Raw genomic sequence first — 17,299 nt, forward strand, 5'->3', positions numbered from 1 at the left:
CACAGGGGGGCATCACCGGCTCTTGGAAGTCCTCCAGGCAGAGGGAGCAGGTGCTCTCAGGCTTCAGCCATGAATCACAGAATAGCCCAAATCGGTAGGGACCCAACAGGACTATCGACTCCGTTTTCTGGCTCCACAAAGTACCTACCAAAAATCAGACCCTTTCCCTGAGAGCCTTCTCCAAACGCTCCTTGAGCTGCGGTAGGCTCAGGGCCATGGCCATGTCCCTGGGGAGCCTGTTCCAGTGCCCAACCACCCTCTCAGGGAAGAACATTTTCTGAACAGCCAGCCTGAGCCTCCCCTGTGGCAGCTCCATGCCTTTTCCTATCAAGTGACCGACCACTGGCTTCTCCGGTCCTACTTCTGCTGTTTAGATATTTTTGAAAAATCCTTTTTATTGTCCCCCACACTACTGTCAAGCTTCAACTCAAATTGAGCTTTGGCCATTTGAATCTTTCCCCATAGGAATTAGGGCAGCATATCCAGAGGTGTGCCTTAGTTCCTTAAAGAACAGAAGGTCATCCATGTCATCATCTTGGCTGAATGCTGAAGCTGTCCCTCCTGTCTTTGGAAGCCATTTCCATGCCCAAGCCCCCACCCTGCTGCAACAGGGCTTCTCTTTCCAGAGGGTGAATGGTCTGCCCATTTCTTCCTCCTCTGGGATGGCCAGAGCTGGGGAGTGGGGCTGGTTCTTCGCCCTCACCACTCTGGGCAAAGGGTGGTAGCACGACGGTCAGCACTGAGGTGCAGAAAACAAACTTCACAACTCCTGAAGAGTTATAAAGCAGGTATGTTTATTGCAGTGCTGGGTGCAAGGGGATCGCTCCTCCTAGCTTGCACACCAATGGTTACTGCCAGGGTGTTTATATTGATGGCATATATGCATATTCATTTCATTTCCCGAAAGTCTCTTACATATTCATCGGGTCTCTGGAGAATCATTAACATAGGTTCCCACCCCTATTCGCATGCACGCTAGAGTCCTCGGGTGGTCCTCCAGCGTACTCTGGTGGTCTTTTGATGAAGGACGGAAGTCTTCCTCACTGCTAAACTTCTGACCCTTCCTTTTATTTACAGACTTCAGCAATCCAAGCCAGTTCTTGCTGGTTCCATTATCTATGCATGCAGTCTTTTACTCCCTTATCGTTGGGATTGCCCTCTCCTTGTGGTTAACACACAATTGTGTTAGCTAAGAAGTACAGATTCAACATCCTTTACCTTGTTCCCTGCCTCAGTCTTTTAGAGTCACCCTGTCCTCGTACTCCCTACCTCAGTCCTGTCCTTGAGGTCGATATACACCATAGTCCCTGGGTTAGCTAAAACCTGCAAAATCGCCATGCTTTCCCTTGTTCCCTGTCTCAACACCCAGCTGAGCGACTTTCCCTGCAGCCTCTGATCCCGCTCTGCTCTGGAGCCTCTTGCTCCCATCCCCCAAGTGTCCGAGCTCCTCCCAGAGATTTTTTGTTGTCCGGAACTGCGTAAGAGTTGGGGAATTTTGGCATACCCCTGTGTTTCCTGCAGCTCGGCTGGGAGTGGTGAGGGACATCTCTCTCGGTTGTGCTCCCCTGGAGAAGAACCCCTGGGGGCTGCCTGCTGTGTCCCCCACCCCATGATAAGCACAGGCTCTGTGCCCTGCCCAAGGCGCTGCTGGCTGTGGTTCCTTGTGTCCAAGCCGAAGGGGACTTACTCACCATCTGCCTGCGGTGCCTGCAGCCCCTCGATCCCCTCACTCTTCTGCCCCAGCTTCTGCCCCCAGCTCCTGCTCCCGCTGCAGCACAGATGGGGCTCCCCTGGGGCTGCGGCCGCCCCAGCCTCACCGGCCATGCCAGGGGCCTCCTGACTTCCCTCGTCACTCTGCTCCTCCTCCGGCTGGGCTCAGGTAGGATCCTGTGGGGCTGCTGGGGGCTCTCCCCCCTGTGCATGCAGACTTTCTGCCATAGGGTAGGGGAGCGGCCGTGGGGCAGGGGGACCCCAGCCCACAGCTCGGCCCCAGCTGGGTTTCACTTTCCCTTTGGTTCTTTCATGCAATACGGGCGCTGCCTCGGCTGCCCTTTCTGGCTCTTTGTCATATGCCCAAATGCTGCAGAGAGGGCTCCCACTCCCAGCACACCTCCTTCTCCTGCACGTCCTCCCTCTCCCTCTCCCATTTCCCCGGTGGTTTCCCATGGGACACGGGGGACGCAGCACGCACCAACTCACACACAGCTCGCCCTTTGTCACTCACTGCCCATAAATTTGCGATGGCAAAATGTCACCTCCTCTCTGTGCCCTTCTCCATTACCCAGTCCAGCTCAGAGTGGAGGGACCAGACCAGCCTCTCACTGCCACCGTGGGGCAGGATGTCGTGCTGCCCTGCCACTTGTCCCCTCGCAAGGATGCTGGCACCTTGGATATCAGGTGGATCCGGGATGATATCTCTGAGACAGTGCACCACTACTACAATGGAGAGGACCTGTACGGGGAGCAGATGGAGGCATATGCTGGGAGGACAGAGTTGGCCAGAGATGGTCTCTCTGCTGGAAGCCTGGACTTGAGAATCACCAGGGTGAGACCCTCGGATGATGGCCACTACTTCTGCACTGTGAAAGATGTTAACGCTTATCACGAAGCTATTGTGGAGTTGGAGGTATCAGGTTAGTGGCTGGGGTGATGCTCTCAGGGGATGGTCCTTGTGTCCCTGGGTTTGTGTGCCCTACCCAGGCCCCTGTCCCATCCTCACAGCCTTTTGATGAGGCCTTTCAATGTCTGATGGGGCTTTTCCTCCTCTGTCGGTGAGCGAGCGCTTGTCCAGCAAGGAGCCATTCTGCTGCAGGTGTTTTTTTGGACAGTTCAGTTGGTTTAGATAGGTTTTTGTGGTGTCCTTGAACTCCGTCCCCATGATGTTCGGAGGGCACTTGGCATGGGCTGCTGAGCAGCTCCTTCAGCTGTGCCTGCGATGGGACAACATCTGAAGCAGGGAAGAGACCTCTGAGCACCTAGACCTCTGCTTGCTCTTGCTTTTTGTCCTGGGGGAGACCAGAGATGTTGTCTGGAAGTCTCGGGGCATCTTGAACCAGCACAGCCTGGTGCAGAGATGCTGCCTGGAGGTGCTGAATCTCGGCACCTGGGTTTTCTGGGTGATTTGGGGCCACTGGCATTGTGCAGCCCTGCTGTCTGGATCCAGCACCATCCGGGGTGGTTTGGGGTGAGGGTGGGTGCATGAAGCACCCAGTCCCAGAGCTGCTGTGGCTGTGGCTGGTCTGGGCTGTGTCTGACATGGGAGCAGATGGGGTCTTTGCCTTGGAACTGAATCCCTCCCCAAGTCAAGACCCAGCTGCAGGCTCTTCCCCCAGCCACAGGCGCTGACCCCCACCTCTCCCTGGGGGGCTACGAGGCCGGAGGTGTCCGGGTGCTGTGTCGATCGGCCGGCTGGTACCCGCTGCCGCAGCTGCTGTGGAGGGATGCTCGAGGGCAGCATCTGCCCTCGGTCTCCCAGACACATTCCCAGGACCAGGAGGGGCTCTTTGAAATTGAAGGCACCATCATCGTGACCGGGAGCGTGGAGGGGCCCTTGTCCTGTGTGGTCAGGAGCAGCCGCCTCCAGCAGGAGCGGGAATCGTCCCTGCACATCGCAGGTACAAATAGCACAGCCAGTGTGAGGTGTTCCTGGCCCCTGCACTTGTCCTGAGCCGGGAGAAGTCTGGGTCTTGCTTTTCCACCCGCGGGCATGGAAACGCAGCCCTTTTCCTGGTGCCTTTTCTCAGCTCCCTTCTTCCACAACGCCCAGCCCTGGAAGGTGGCTCTGGCTCTGGTCCTCGTGCTTTTGGCTGTGTCCATTGGCCTCGGTGTTTATCTCTTTCTAAAGAAAGGTAAGCTGGCAGCGCAGGGATGGAGCGGAGGGAGGTGTTCTGCAGGGACCCGCGTGGGTCTGGAGCGGGGCTGAGCCCTGGCCCAGGGAGGTGCATAGGAGGAGGAAGGGAATGTTCTCCTGGGGATCCCAAAGGCCTTAGGATCCTCTTGGGCCTCTGCCTTGGGCAACGAAGGCAGGGGAGAAGGCAAGGGGCCTTGGGTGGGAGGCCAGGGAGCATGGGTGCAGCGTGGGGCTGGTGGGAAGGCCCAGACCCCCTGCAGATGTTCCCACCGAGCAACCAAGCTGCTCTGCTGACCTCCTGTTCCTCCGCCTTTGCTTTTCAGTGGCACAGAGCCGAGAGCTGGGTGAGTCCTTGCAGTCCCTGCCCCCAGCCCCTGGGGAAGTGGTGTCCCTGCGGGAGGGACTGGTCTGGGTGGGCTGTGGGGGCTTGTGTGCTGGTGGCTCGGGGGTGCTGGAGGAGCAGCTGGAGCCTGATGGGGGAGTGGGGAGTGCTGGGGCTGGGGCTGCCCTGGGCACGGGACACGGCCGGGATGGCTGAAAGGAACGGGGATCAAGGTGGGGACGGGGAGCGAGCTGCGGGGCTGCCCCGCTCTGCACTGACGCTTCTGGGACAGGGACGTCCTCCACCCGTCCCCATTCCCTTCACCTTGTGCAGAGAGCTGCACAAGTGTCTGTCCTTACTTTTCACCTGCAAAAGCTTTGCTCAGAGCCGGGTCTGGCTGACTGTTGGTCTGGTCCCTCCCAGTCTGGGAGCAAGGTGGTCTGTGCCCATCGCACACGGTATAGATTTTGGTGTCTTCCCATTGGAGCCACCGTGAGATGAGAAGCAGTAACCTCTGATCACGCATTGCTTTTACTTCCTTTTCCAGTGAAAAAGGATGCAGAGCAGGGTAAGTCTCCCTTCACATAACCAAAGATTTGGTGTCTTCCCGTGGGAGGAGCCATGGGCTGAGCAGCTCTCCCTTCTCATCATGCATTGCTCTTGCTTTCCTTTTCCATCGGAACAAGCTGAACAGCTTGGTGAGTCTCCATCTCTTATTGAAATGCATTCAGGTCTAGCCATTAGATGGGTTTTCTCCCCTCATCATGCATTGCTTTTGCTTTGCTTTTCGAGAGGAAAAAGCTGAAATGCTGGGTGAGTCTTCTTCAGCCTGAAGAAATTTGAGCTTAGCCTAGTTAGTAGCCCTGGTATGAATTGCTCTCCCCTCTCATCATCCGTTGCTTTTCTCTTTCTCTTGCAGCTGCACAAGCTACAGAGCTGGGTGAGTGTCCCTCCTGAAATCTAAAATAAATTAAAATAAATTAAAATAAAATAAAATAAAATAAAATAACATAAAAAAAATAACATAACATAAAATAAAATAAAATAAAATAAAATAAAATAAAATAAAATAAAATAAAATAAAATAAAATAAAATAAAATAAAATAAAATAAAATAAATAAAATGCTCTGTATTAAGGAAGAAAGGTGAAGAGAGAAGTTTTCTCTTTTCATCATGAGTTGCTTTTACTCTTGTTTTGCAGAGGAAAAAGATGCAAAGCTGGGTGAGTCTCCCTATAAAAACCAAAGCAGTTTGGGGTCCGGTTGAGCTGTCCCCTCTCAACATGCCTTGTTTTTTCACTTTTCCAGAGAAACAAGCTGCAGAGCTTGGTGAGTGTCCCTTCTGAAATTTAAAATAAATGAAATGAAAATAAATGAAATGAAATGAAATGAAATGAAATGAAATAAAACAAAATAAAATAAAATAAAACAAAATAAAAGGCTCTGTATTAAGGAAGAAAGGTGAAGAGAGAAGTTTTCTCTTTTCATCGTGAGTTGCTTTTACTCTTGTTTTGCAGAGGAAAAAGATGCAAAGCTGGGTGAGTCTCCCTATAAAAACCAAAGCAGTTTGGGGTCCGGTTGAGCTGTCCCCTCTCAACATGCCTTGCTTTCCTTTTCTTTTTTCTAGTGGAGCAAGCTGCAGAGCTGGGTGAGTATCCCTCCCCAAACTGAAAACAAAAAATGGAGGTCCAGCCATGGGATCAGAAGCTGTCCCCTCTCACCATGCCTTGTTTTTTCACTTTTCCAGAGAAACAAGCTGCAGAGCTGGGTGAGTGTCCCTCCTGATATTTAGAATAAAATAAAAAATAAAATTAAATAAATAAAATAAAATAAAATAAAATAAAATAAAATAAAATAAAATAAAATAAAATAAAATAAAATAAAATAAATGGGTCTGTATTAAGGAAGAAATGCGAAAAGAGAAGTTTTCTCTTTTCATCATGAGTTGCTTTTACTCTTGTTTTGCAGAGGAAAAAGATGCAAAGCTGGGTGAGTCTCCCTATAAAAACCAAAGCAGTTTGGGGTCCGGTTGAGCTGTCCCCTCTCATCTTGCCTTGCTTTCCTTTTCTTTTTTCTAGTGGAGCAAGCTGCAGAGCTGGGTGAGTGTCCCCTTCTTGGGCCCCAGGGCAATGGCATGGTGATGTGCAGGGGAGGGTGGGCAGCTGGGACAGAGCAGCCCAGGGCTGGACCCTCACCCTGCCCACACCCACTGGGCACTGGCCGTGGGTTGTGACCAGCTCTCCCCTCTCCTTCCAGCATGGAGAAAGTTTCTGCTGCCTCATAATAGAGGTAGGTGTGCATTGAGTTACCCTCTGCAGTGCTTCTCCTGCCCTTGCTGGGGCATGTTCAGGAGCCAAGAGGTGCCCCATCTCCTGCCCCGTGGGGCAGCTCCTGGCCCCGAGCTGGGGAAAGCCTGCCCAGGGCTGAGCTCTGCCCCTGATGGCCTGGCTCCTTCTGTTCCTGCAGTGAAGGTGACCCTGGATCCGGACACGGCTCATCCACGGCTCATCTTCTCAGAGGCCTTCAGCAGTGTGAGATGGGAAAGTCAATGGCAGCAGGTGCCTGACAGCCAGGAGAGATTTGACCGTTGGTGCTGCGTGCTGGGCCGTGAGGCGTTCAGAGAGGGGAGGCACTGCTGGGTGGTGGAGGTCGAGGGGGAGCACCAAAAATGTTCTTGGTGGGCTGTTGGGGTGGCCAGGGCATCTGTGGAGAGGAAGAAAGGGATCAGCATATGCCCCAAAGAAGGGATCTGGGCTGTTCAGTACAATGAAGGAGATCTCGTGTCTCTTACAACTCCTCGCACCTACTTCTCCCTGTCCCCCGTCCCCATGAGGATCTGGGTCTGTCTGGACTGTACCCAGCAGCAGGTGTCTTTTATCAACGCTGACAATGGGGTCGAGATCTTCACTTTCACAGCAGCCTCCTTCAATGGGGAGAGCATCCGCCCCTGGTTTTTGCTGGAAAAGCCAGGAATTCAGCTGTGCCTGAGGGACAGCACCCTGTAGACCCTGTCCCCAGCCCTGGGGGCTCCTGCCCTTCTCCACCCACTCCTGGATCACCTCTCCTTGGTCCTGCAGGAGCAGCACAGGAATGAGGGGCAGTGGGGCCAGAGGCTGCCCCGTGTTCCTCCCCGCTGCTCCAGTGCCGGGGCACAAGCCCTGCTGGCACCCGCGGGTCTCACCCTGCCTCTGAGCCCCAGCGGGCAGCACAGGGGCTGCAGCAGCTCTCCACGCTCCTCTCCCCTCTGCTTGCACTGCTTGCAGACCCCAGTGCAAGGGATGTGGTCACCGTGTGCTGCCGGCCATTGCAGGCCACCTTTGCCTCCTAGTTTGGGGTTGATCTTTGCTCTGTGCCTGGTGCTGAACATGAGCAGCCTGTGGGGGCTCTTTGTTCCCTCCTCTGGAGCACACCAAGGCACAGCAGCAGCAGGACTGTGGCAAATAAAGTTTTGCACAGGAAGATGGAATCTGGCAGTGGCATTTCCTGGGTGCTTCTGTCCTCAGGCTTTGCTGCCTGGGAAGGCGTCTTGCAGCAGACCATCTCCTTGGTGTTGGTCCTGGGAGTCAGAGCCAGGAGGAACCTAAGGTCCAGCTGCTCCCTGTTCCCCAGCTGATGCCTGGGACCCACTTGTCCCAGCTGCGTCATTGCCCTACCCTGGGGCCACCCAAAGAGCTTCCAGCCTCCCATTACACAGGCTCTGCAGAGGCTGTGCTCACAGGGGGGCATCTCCGGCTCTTGGAAGTCCTCCAGGCAGAGGGAGCAGGTGCTCTCAGGCTTCAGCCATGAATCACAGAATAGCCCAAATCGGTAGGGACCCAACAGGACTATCGACTCCGTTTTCTGGCTCCACAAAGTACCTACCAAAAATCAGACCCTTTCCCTGAGAGCCTTCTCCAAACGCTCCTTGAGCTGCGGTAGGCTCAGGGCCATGGCCATGTCCCTGGGGAGCCTGTTCCAGTGCCCAACCACCCTCTCAGGGAAGAACATTTTCTGAACAGCCCGCCTGAGCCTCCCCTGTGGCAGCTCCATGCCGTTCCCTATCAAGTGACAGACCAATGGCTTCTCTGGTCCTACTTCTGCTGTTTAGATATTTTTGAAAAATCCTTTTTATTGTCCCCCACACTACTGTCAAGCTTCAACTCAAATTGAGCTTTGGCCATTTGAATCTTTCCCCATAGGAATTAGGGCAGCATATCCAGAGGTGTGCCTTAGTTCCTTAAAGAACAGAAGGTCATCCATGTCATCATCTTGGCTGAATGCTGAAGCTGTCCCTCCTGTCTTTGGAAGCCATTTCCATGCCCAAGCCCCCACCCTGCTGCAACAGGGCTTCCCTTTCCAGAGGGTGAATGGTCTGCCCATTTCTTCCTCCTCTGGGATGGCCAGAGCTGGGGAGTGGGGCTGGTTCTTCGCCCTCACCACTCTGGGCAAAGGGTGGCAGCACAACGGTCAGCACTGAGGTGCAGGAAACAAACTTCACAACTCCTGAAGAGTTATAGAGCAGGTATGTTTATTGCAGTGCTGGGTGCAAGGGGATCGCTCCTCCTAGCTTGCACACCAATGGTTACTGCCAGGGTGTTTATATTGATGGCATATATACGTATTCATTTCATTTCCCGAAAGTCTCTTACATATTCATCAGGTCTCTGGAGAATCATTAACATAGGTTCCCACCCCTATTCGCATGCACGCTAGAGTCCTCGGGTGGTCCTCCAGTGTACTCTGGTGGTCTTTTGATGAAGGACAGAAGTCTTCCTCGCTGCTAAACTTCTGACCCTTCCTTTTATTTACAGACTTCAGCAATCCAAGCCAGTTCTTGCTGGTTCCATTATCTATGCATGCAGTCTTTTACTCCCTTGTCTTTGGGATTGCCCTCTCCTTGTGGTTAACACACAATTGTGTTAGCTAAGAAGTACAGATTCAACATCCTTTACCTTGTTCCCTGCCTCAGTCTTTTAGAGTCATCCTGTCCTCGTACTCCCTACCTCAGTCCTGTCCTTGAGGTTGATATACACCATAGTCCCTGGGTTAGCTAAAACCTGCAAAATCGCCATGCTTTCCCTTGTTCCCTGTCTCAACACCCAGCTGAGCGACTTTCCCTGCAGCCTCTGATCCCGCTCTGCTCTGGAGCCTCTTGCTCCCATCCCCCAAGTGTCCGAGCTCCTCCCAGAGATTTTTTGTTGTCCGGAACTGCGTAAGAGTTGGGGAATTTTGGCATACCCCTGTGTTTCCTGCAGCTCGGCTGGGAGTGGTGAGGGACATCTCTCTCGGTTGTGCTCCCCTGGAGAAGAACCCCTGGGGGCTGCCTGCTGTGTCCCCCACCCCATGATAAGCACAGGCTCTGCGCCCTGCCCAAGGCGCTGCTGGCTGTGGCTCCTTGTGTCCAGGCTCAAGGGGACTTACTCACCATCCGCCTGCAGTGCCTGCAGCCCCTCAGTCCCCTCTCTCTTCTGCCCCTTCTTCTGCCCCCAGCTCCTGGTCCCGCTGCAGCACAGATGGGGCTCCCCTGGGGCTGCAGCCGCCCCAGCCTCACCGGCCATGCCAGGGGCCTCCTGACTTCCCTCGTCACTCTGCTCCTCCTCCGGCTGGGCTCAGGTAGGATCCTGTGGGGCTGCTGGGGGCTCTCCCCCCTGGGCCTGGCAGACGTGCTGCCGTGGGGAAGGGGAGTGGCCGTGGAGCAGGGGGAACCCGAGCCCACAGCTCAGCCCCGACTTGCTTTCACTTTCACTTTGGTTCTTTCACGCAATATGGGCACTGCCTTGACTGCCCTTTCTGGCTCTTTGTCATATGCCCGAATGCTGCAGAGAGGGCTCCCACTCCCAGCACACCTCCTTCTCCTGCACGTCCTCCCTCTCCCTCTCCCATTTCCCCAGTGGTTTCCCATGGGACACAGGGGACACAGCACGCACCAACTCACGCACAGCTCACCCTTTGTCACTCACTGCCCCTAAATTTGACATGGCAAAATCTCACCGCCTCTCTGTGCCCTTCTCCATTGCCCAGCCCAGCTCAGAGTGGAGGGACCAGGCCAGCCTCTCACTGCCACCGTGGGGCAGGATGTCGTGCTGCCCTGCCACTTGTCCCCTCGCCGGGATGCTCGCAGCTTGGATATCAGGTGGATGCGGGATGATTTGTCTGAGACAGTGCACCACTATCGCAATGGAGAGGACCTGTACGGGGAGCAGATGGGGGAATATGCTGGGAGGACAGAGTTGGCCAGAGATGGTCTCTCTGCTGGAAGTCTGGACTTGCGAATCACGGGGCTGAGACCCTCTGATGATGGCCAGTACGTCTGCACTGTGAAAGATGTTGATGCTTATGACGAAGCTACTGTGGAGCTAGAGTTGTCAGGTTAGTGGCTGGGGTGATGCTGCCAGGGGATGGTGCAGGTGTCCCTGGGTTTGTGTGTCCCACCCAGGACCCTGTCACATCCTCATGGCCATCTACAAGGCCTTTCAAAAAGTAGAGTCTGATGGGGCTTCTCCTCTGTTGGTGAGCACTTGGCACTTGTCCAGCAGAGTGCACCTGTGCCCTTGCAGGCTTTTTATTGAGAAAAAGCTGCATGGATGCCATTGTTTTATTCAGTCTCAGGGACCTCTTTGAACTCCATCCCCATGATGTTGTGTGGGCTCTGGACACAGGCTGCTGAACAGCTCCTTCAGCTGTGCCAACGATAGGTGTGGTTTAGGGATGAGAGTGGGTGCGTGGAGCGCCCAGACGCTGAGCCTCTGGGGCCATGGCTGGGCTGGGCTGTCTCTGACATGGGAGCAGATGGGGTCTTTGCCCTGGAACTGAATCCCCCCCCAATTCAAGCCCCAGCTGCAGGCTCTTCCCCCAGCCACAGGCACTGACCCCCACCTCTCCCTGGGGGGCTACGAGGCCGGAGGCGTCCGGGTGCTGTGTCGATCGGCCGGCTGGTACCCGCTGCCGCAGCTGCTGTGGAGGGATGCTCGAGGGCAGCATCTGCCCTCGGTCTCCCAGACACATTCCCAGGACCAGGAGGGGCTCTTTGAAATCGAAGGCGCCGTCATCGTGACCGGGAGCGTGGAGGGGCCCTTGTCCTGCATGGTCAGGAGCAGCCGCCTCCAGCAGGAGAGGCAATTTTCCTTGCACATCGCAGGTAATAGCACAGCCAGAGGGAGGTGTTCCTGGCCCCTGCACTTGTCCTGAGCTGGGAGAAGTCTGGGTCTTGCTTTTCCACCCACGGGCATGGAAACACAGCCCTTTTCCTGGTGCCTTTTCTCAGCTCCCTTCTTCCACAACGCCCAGCCCTGGAAGGTGGCTCTGGCTCTGGTCCTCGTGCTTTTGGCTGTGTCCATTGGCCTCGCTGTTTATCTCTTTCGAAAGAAAGGTAGCTGGCAGCGCATGGATGGAGCAGAGGGAGGTGTTCTGCAGGGACCCGCGTGGGTCTGGAGCGGGGCTGAGCCCTGGCCCAGGGAGGTGCGTAGGAGGAGGAAGGGAATGTTCTCCTGGGGATCCCAAAGGCCTTAGGATCCTCTTGGGCCTCTGCCTTGGGCAACGAAGGCAGGGGAGAAGGCAAGGGGCCTTGGGTGGGAGGCCAGGGAGCATGGGTGCAGCGTGGGGCTGGTGGGAAGGCCCAGACCCCCTGCAGATGTTCCCACCGAGCAACCAAGCTGCTCTGCTGACCCCCTGTTCCTCCGCCTTTGCTTTTCAGCGGCACAGAGCCGAGAGCTGGGTGAGTCCTTGCAGTCCTTGGCCCCAGCCCCTGGGGAAGTGGTGTCCCTGCGGGAGGGACTGGTCTGGGTGGGCTGTGGGGGCTTGTGTGCTGGTGGCTCGGGGGTGCTGGAGGAGCAGCTGGAGCCTGACGGGGGAGTGGGGAGTGCTGGGGCTGGGGCTGCCCTGGGCACGGGACACGGCCGGGATGGCTGAAAGGAACGGGGATCAAGCTGGGGACGGGGAGCGAGCTGCGGGGCTGTCCCACTCTGCACTGACGCTTCTGGGACAGGGACGTCCTCCACCCGTCTCCATTCACTTCCACTTGTGTTTTGGTGGCATGGTGCAGAGAGCTGCACAAGTGTCTGTTCTTAATGGTACAAGTCTTTTAAAATGCTGGGCCTCGGTCCTTGTTGGTCTGGTCGCTACAAGTCTGGCAGCAAGGTGGTCTGGGCCCATGCATGAGAGCAAAAAGTTTGGGGTCTAGCCATGGAAGCAGCAAAGCGGTGAAAGTCTTTTCACTCTGACCATTCATTCCTTTTGCTTTTCTGTAGCAGCGAAAAAGGATGCAAAGCTGGGTAAGTCTCCATACCCAAAGAGAAGGCATTTGGTGTCTTCCCATGGGCATACTCCCCTCTGACCATACATTGTTTTTTTCTTTCTTTTTCTTTTCCAGTGGAACAAGCTGCAGAGATAGGTGAGTGTACATCCCTAAACTGAAAGAATTTGCAGTATAGACAATGGATGTTCCCTCTGAACATGCATTCCTTACACTTTTCTTTTCCAGAGGAAAAAGCTGCAATACTGGGTGAGAATCTCTATTCCACCCCCCACCCTCCCACTCCAGACTGAAGGAATTGGGGGTCTTTGCTTTGTAGCAGCCACTTGATGAGAACCTGACTCCTCTCATCACTGCATTGCTCTTATTTTCCTTTTCAGAGAAACAGGGTGCAGAGCTTGGTGAGTGTCACTGCACTTGGGCCCCAGGGAAACACCAAGGCAATGTGCAGGGGAGGGTGGGCAGCTGGGACAGAGCAGCCCCGGGCTGGACCCTCACCCTATCCACTCCCACTGGGCACTGGCCATGGGCTGTGACCAGCTCTCCCCTCTCATTCCAGCATGGAGAAGGTGTCTTCTGCCTCAAAATAGAGGTAGGTGTGTACTGGGTTGCCCTCTGCAGTGCTTCTCCTGCCCTTGCTGGGGCATGTTCAGGATCCAAGCGGTGCCCCATCTCCTGCCCCGTGGGGCAGCTCCTGGCCCTGACCTGGGGAAAGCCTGCCCAGGGCTGAGCTCTGCCCCTGATGGCCTGGCTCCTTCTGTCCCTGCAGTGAAGGTGACCCTGGATCCAGACACAGCTCATCCCCTGCTTGTTCTGTCAGAGGACCGCAGGAGTGTGAGATGGGAAAGTAAAAGTCAGGAGGTTCCTGACACAGTGGAGAGATTTGAAACTCGCTGCTGCGTGCTGGGCTGTGAGGAGTTCAGAGAGGGGAGGCACTGGTGGGAGGTGGAGGTGGAGGGGGAGACAGGAAGGTATTATTGCTGGGCTGTGGGGGTAGCTAGGGCATCTGTGAAGAGGAAGGGTTTGCTCATCATGAGCCCTGAAGAAGGGATCTGGGCTGTGCAGTACGATGAAGGACAGCTCATGTCTCTCACATCTCCTCGTACCCATTTGTCCCTGTCCCCTGTCCCCACGAGGATCTGGGTCTGTCTGGACTGTACCCAGCAGCAGGTGTCTTTTATCAATGCTGACAACGGGGTGGAGATCTTCACTTTCACAGCAGCCTCCTTCAATGGGGAGAGCATCCGCCCCTGGTTCCTGTTGTGGACACAGGGAATTCAGCTGTGCCTGAGGAACAGCACCCCCCAGACCCTGTCCCCAGCCCTGGAGGGCTCCTGCCCTTCTCCACCCACTCCTGGATCAGCTCTCCTTGGTCCAGCAGAAGCAGCACAGGAATGAGGGGCAGTGGGGCCAGGGGCTGCCCCATGCTCCTTCCCTGCTGCTGGAGGAGGGCTGGGATGCTGCAAGCAGAGGCCAGGCCCCTTGCAGCCCCTGGGCTCTGCCCTGTACAGGGTTCCTGTGCTGGGGCACAAGCCTTGTTGGCACCCGCGGGTCTCACCCTGCCTCTGAGCCCCAGCAGGCAGCACAGGGGCTGCAGCAGCTCTCCACGCTCCTCTCCCCTCTGCTTGCACAGCTTGCAGACCCCAGTGCAAGGGATGTGGTCACCGTGTGCTGCCGGCCATTGCAGGCCACCTTTGCCTCCCAGTTTGGGGCAGATCTTTGCTCTGTGCCTGGTGCTGAGCATGAGCAGCCTGTGGGGGCTCTTTGTTCCCTCCTCTGGAGGACATCAAGGCACAGCAGCAGCAAGGCTGTGGCAAATAAAGTTTTGCACAGGAAGATGGAGTCTGGCAGTGGCATTTCCTGGGTGCTTTCTGTCTTGAGGCTTTGCTGCCTGGGAAGGCGTCTTGCAGCAAAGCATCTCCTTGGTGTTGGTCCTGGGAGTCAGAGCCAGGAGAAACCTAAGCTCCAGCTCCCCATGGCTCTCCAGCTGGAACCTGGGTGCACTTGTCCCAGCTGGGTCATTGCCCTGCCCTGGGGGCATCCGAAGAGCTTCCAGCCTCCCATCACACAGGCTTTGCAGAGGCTGTGCCCACAGGAGGTATCACGAGCTCTTGGAAGTCCTCCAAACAGAGGCAGCAGGTGGCCTCAGCTTTGAAGCTGTCCCTCAGGTCCTTGCAAGCCACCTCCATGCCTCAGCACCCATACTGCTGCAGTCATGTTTCACTTCCCAGTGCCCAAATTCTTCATGAGATGGGCATGCAGGAGCCATGGGGCCACCCCAGCTTCCCCCAACCCTCAGCAATCAATAGCAAACATTCCCAGAAAACCAGATCCACGTTATTGCACCTCCTTTCAAAGCAAGCATGACAAACAAGCTGACGCTCTTGAGCCAAATTCTTTGGGGTTTATTTTAAACATCGCAGCATTAAAATCAAGAGCAGACACAGTGGAGATACTGGGGAAGGAAATGTGTTTGGAAGACACTGCATCCAATAGAAGTGGTCTCCAAACCCCATCATCCATCTCCATCCATGTGGGGTCTAACCATCCCAAAAAATCCTCATCCCTTATCCTACTGAGACCCTACCATCCCCAAACCCATCCTCCTTCCTCCCAGCAGGGTCCCATCTCCCAAAATTATATTGTCCTCCATTCCAGTTGAGATCCACCGCCACAAACCCCATCCACCTTCATCCCAGTGGGGTCCCAACATCTCCAAAACCCCATCATCCTCCATTCCACTGGGCTTTTACCATCCCCAAACCTCACAACCCTCCATCCCACTGCTGTACTACCATCCCTTAACCCAATTGTCCTCCATCCCACTGGGCTCCCACCATCCCCAAAGCCATCCCAGGGCCGGGGACTGACTGACCACCACTTTCCCTAAGCACTACGAGAAGCTGTGCCATGACCAACAGCTGCATGCCTGGTCCTCCTCCGTTCACACAAATCATCTTCAGAGGAGTGTTTGGGAGGAACAGTAAAAGTTATTCTCAGAGTTGAAGTCACGAGCAGCAGCGAAACTCAAGTTCTAGGATGGATGGGACGTGGAGGAGCTGTGATGTCGTGGGGATGGAGACCCAAAGGCCCCCAAGAAAGGGCTGGGCCAAACAAACTCACTCACTGTGCAGCTCCTTCCGGAGGTGCGTCCGCAGGTGCTTCATGAGGGAAGAGCTGGACATGAAGCACTTGGTGCATTTGGTGCATTTGTAGGGTTTCTCCCCAGTGTGGATCCTCTGGTGGATGATGAGGGTGGAGCTGGCCCGAAAGCTTTTCTCGCAGTAAGAGCATTGGTAGGGCTTCTCACCCGTGTGGATGCGCTGGTGCCTGCGGAGGGTCGTGGTCTCCCGAAAGGCTTTCCCGCAGTCGGAGCAGACGTGGGGCCTGGGCCCCACGTGGCTTTTCTGGTGGAGGAGGAGGGCTGAGGGTACAGTGAAGCCCATTCCGCAGTCAGGACACTGGTAGGGTTTCCCTACCAAGTGCTTTTTCCGGTGTCGGTTGAATGCCGAGCTTTCAAAGAAGGCTTCCCCACAGTCGGAGCAGGGATAAGGGGGCTGTCCCTGGTGGGTCCTGAGATGGGCTACGTAGGCTGAGTTCTTTGCAAAGATTTCCCTGCACTGGGGACATTTATAGGTCCCCTCCTCCAGGTGGCTCTTGCGATGCTTGCTGAGCGACTTGTTGGCCATGAAGCGCTTCCCACACTCGGGGCACTCGTAGGGCCTCTCACCCGTGTGTATGCGCCGGTGAATGATGAGGGTTGAGTTGGAAGTGAGTTTTTTCCCGCAGTCTGGACAGACAAAGATCCCATCCTCTGTGTGGCTCTTGCGGTGCTTGCTGAGAGACTTGTTGGCCATGAAGCTCTTCCCACACTCGGGGCACTTGTAGGGCCTCTCGCCGGTGTGTATCCTGCGGTGGATGAGAAGAGCGGAGTTGGAAGTGAGGTTTTTCCCGCAGTCGGAGCACTGGTACACGTTGCTGTCATGGTGGAGCTTGCAATGCTTCTGGAGAGACCTGCTGGACACAAAGCGCTTCTCGCACTTGGGACACTTGTAGGGTTTCTCCTGGCAGGGGTTTTTCAGGTGGTCTTTGAGGCTGGAGCTGCACACAAAACTTCTCCCACACTTGCAGCACGTGAAGGGTTTCTCCCCCACATGGACCCTCTGGTGCCGGTTGAGGGATGAGCCACGGCTGTAGCTCTTCCCGCACTTCCTGCATGCGTGCTTGTGCTGCCCTAGCTCTATCCTCGATGGGCTCTTGTGTGGATGCTTCCTCCCATTGTGGCTGGAGGAAGCTGATCTCCGTCCCGAGTGGCTCTTTTGGTGCTCGTAACCCAGGGAGATGCCATCTTTGGGATTCCTCATGGCCTCACCACGCAGCTCCACCCACTCTCCCTCTTCCTCCTGTGAACTGTCCTCCGTTTCACTTGTCAACCCATCACCTGCCAGGACAGAGGGAGAGAAACCAGAAGAACCATGGAAAAGTGTCTGGGAGAAGTGGGAACAAAGACGGAAGAACGAAGGACAGGACCCCACACACTTTTTCCCTGGAGGAGAACCATAAAAAGGAGGGAATTCACCACCAGCCTCAACGTTCAGGGGAGGGGGCTTGCAGGAAGGATGGAGAGGAGCATCACCAAGAAGTGCTGTCATGCCTCATCCTACCCAGCCAAGCTGATCCAGAAGCAGCAGCCCACCTCTCTCAGGAGAGTTATTAGGTATTTCTGGATGCCAATGCTCAAAAGGTTCTTACAGCCTTGCACGCCTGCACCCCCTTCTCCCAACTCCACCCGTTTCCAGTATGGGACTGGAGTCCTGCTTGCTGGTGGCCTGGAGCGATGCCTGGCATGGGGACGTGTCCCAGTGGGTGTCCCCAGCTCAGGGGGGAAAACAAGCCC

General features: G+C 55.4%; 3 protein-coding genes across 24 annotated transcripts in view; 2 read left to right on the forward strand and 1 right to left on the reverse strand.

Annotated features, from left to right (window-relative positions):
* The window catches only part of LOC308184222 (uncharacterized protein), a 29,868-nt gene that overhangs the window by 1,626 nt on the left and 10,943 nt on the right, over positions 1-17,299 (reverse strand). For 8 of the 9 annotated variants that reach the window (XM_080571108.1, XM_080571107.1, XM_080571109.1 and 5 more), the window contains one exon: positions 14,712-16,843. In XM_080571108.1, the coding sequence (XP_080427234.1) occupies positions 15,522-16,843 (1,322 nt within the window). In that variant the 3' untranslated portion in view covers positions 14,712-15,521. Of the gene's footprint in view, positions 1-14,153; positions 16,844-17,299 lie in introns of those variants that run through there. The other variant, XR_013942607.1, reaches the window with a different exon arrangement.
* LOC308184224 (butyrophilin subfamily 1 member A1-like) lies at positions 353-14,238 on the forward strand. 5 transcript variants are annotated; one of them, XM_080571117.1, is made up of 12 exons: positions 8,801-9,420; positions 9,642-9,764; positions 10,173-10,520; positions 11,008-11,289; positions 11,416-11,520; positions 11,845-11,865; positions 12,398-12,421; positions 12,520-12,540; positions 12,631-12,651; positions 12,783-12,803; positions 12,962-12,994; positions 13,172-14,238. In XM_080571117.1, the coding sequence occupies exons 2-12, from the start codon at positions 9,665-9,667 to the stop codon at positions 13,798-13,800; spliced, it is 1,605 nt and encodes a 534-aa protein (XP_080427243.1). In that variant the 5' UTR covers positions 8,801-9,420; positions 9,642-9,664; the 3' UTR covers positions 13,801-14,238. The 5 variants fall into 5 exon arrangements, with proteins under 5 accessions (XP_080427246.1, XP_080427245.1, XP_080427247.1 ...); XM_080571120.1 differs by lacking the exons at positions 8,801-9,420; positions 9,642-9,764; positions 10,173-10,520; ... (1 more) ...; positions 11,416-11,520; positions 11,845-11,865 and adding exons at positions 353-1,879; positions 2,286-2,633; positions 3,333-3,614; positions 3,744-3,848; positions 4,174-4,194; XM_080571119.1 differs by lacking the exons at positions 8,801-9,420; positions 9,642-9,764; positions 10,173-10,520; positions 11,008-11,289; positions 11,416-11,520 and adding exons at positions 353-1,879; positions 2,286-2,633; positions 3,333-3,614; positions 3,744-3,848.
* Positions 4,220-7,628, forward strand: LOC308184257 (butyrophilin subfamily 1 member A1-like). 10 transcript variants are annotated; one of them, XM_080571221.1, is made up of 10 exons: positions 4,227-4,985; positions 5,092-5,112; positions 5,375-5,395; positions 5,481-5,501; positions 5,690-5,710; positions 5,800-5,940; positions 6,141-6,161; positions 6,251-6,271; positions 6,429-6,461; positions 6,639-6,778. In XM_080571221.1, exons 1-10 carry the CDS (start codon positions 4,917-4,919, stop codon positions 6,639-6,641), a joined length of 372 nt encoding a protein of 123 aa, XP_080427347.1. In that variant the 5' UTR covers positions 4,227-4,916; the 3' UTR covers positions 6,642-6,778. The 10 variants fall into 10 exon arrangements, with proteins under 10 accessions (XP_080427344.1, XP_080427339.1, XP_080427341.1 ...); XM_080571214.1 differs by lacking the exon at positions 6,141-6,161 and having other exon boundaries at positions 4,228-4,985; XM_080571213.1 differs by having other exon boundaries at positions 4,222-5,112; positions 5,375-5,501; positions 6,639-7,628.

Source organism: Anser brachyrhynchus, assembly GCF_964034855.1.
Source record: "Anser brachyrhynchus genome assembly, chromosome: 30".
NCBI lineage: Eukaryota > Metazoa > Chordata > Aves > Anseriformes > Anatidae > Anser > Anser brachyrhynchus.

Coding starts and splice junctions, on each gene's coding strand:
- LOC308184224 (XM_080571120.1), top strand. CDS start 1,780: ATGGGGCTCCCCTGGGGCTGCGGCCGCCCCAGCCTCACCGGCCATGCC. Junction 2,634..3,332: donor TGTGGAGTTGGAGGTATCAG/GTTAGTGGCTGG, acceptor CTCTTCCCCCAG/CCACAGGCGCTGACCCCCAC. Junction 12,804..12,961: donor GAAACAGGGTGCAGAGCTTG/GTGAGTGTCACT, acceptor CTCTCATTCCAG/CATGGAGAAGGTGTCTTCTG.
- LOC308184257 (XM_080571213.1), top strand. CDS start 5,853: ATGGAGGTCCAGCCATGGGATCAGAAGCTGTCCCCTCTCACCATGCCT. Junction 6,162..6,250: donor GGAAAAAGATGCAAAGCTGG/GTGAGTCTCCCT, acceptor TCTTTTTTCTAG/TGGAGCAAGCTGCAGAGCTG. Junction 6,462..6,638: donor TCTGCTGCCTCATAATAGAG/GTAGGTGTGCAT, acceptor CTGTTCCTGCAG/TGAAGGTGACCCTGGATCCG.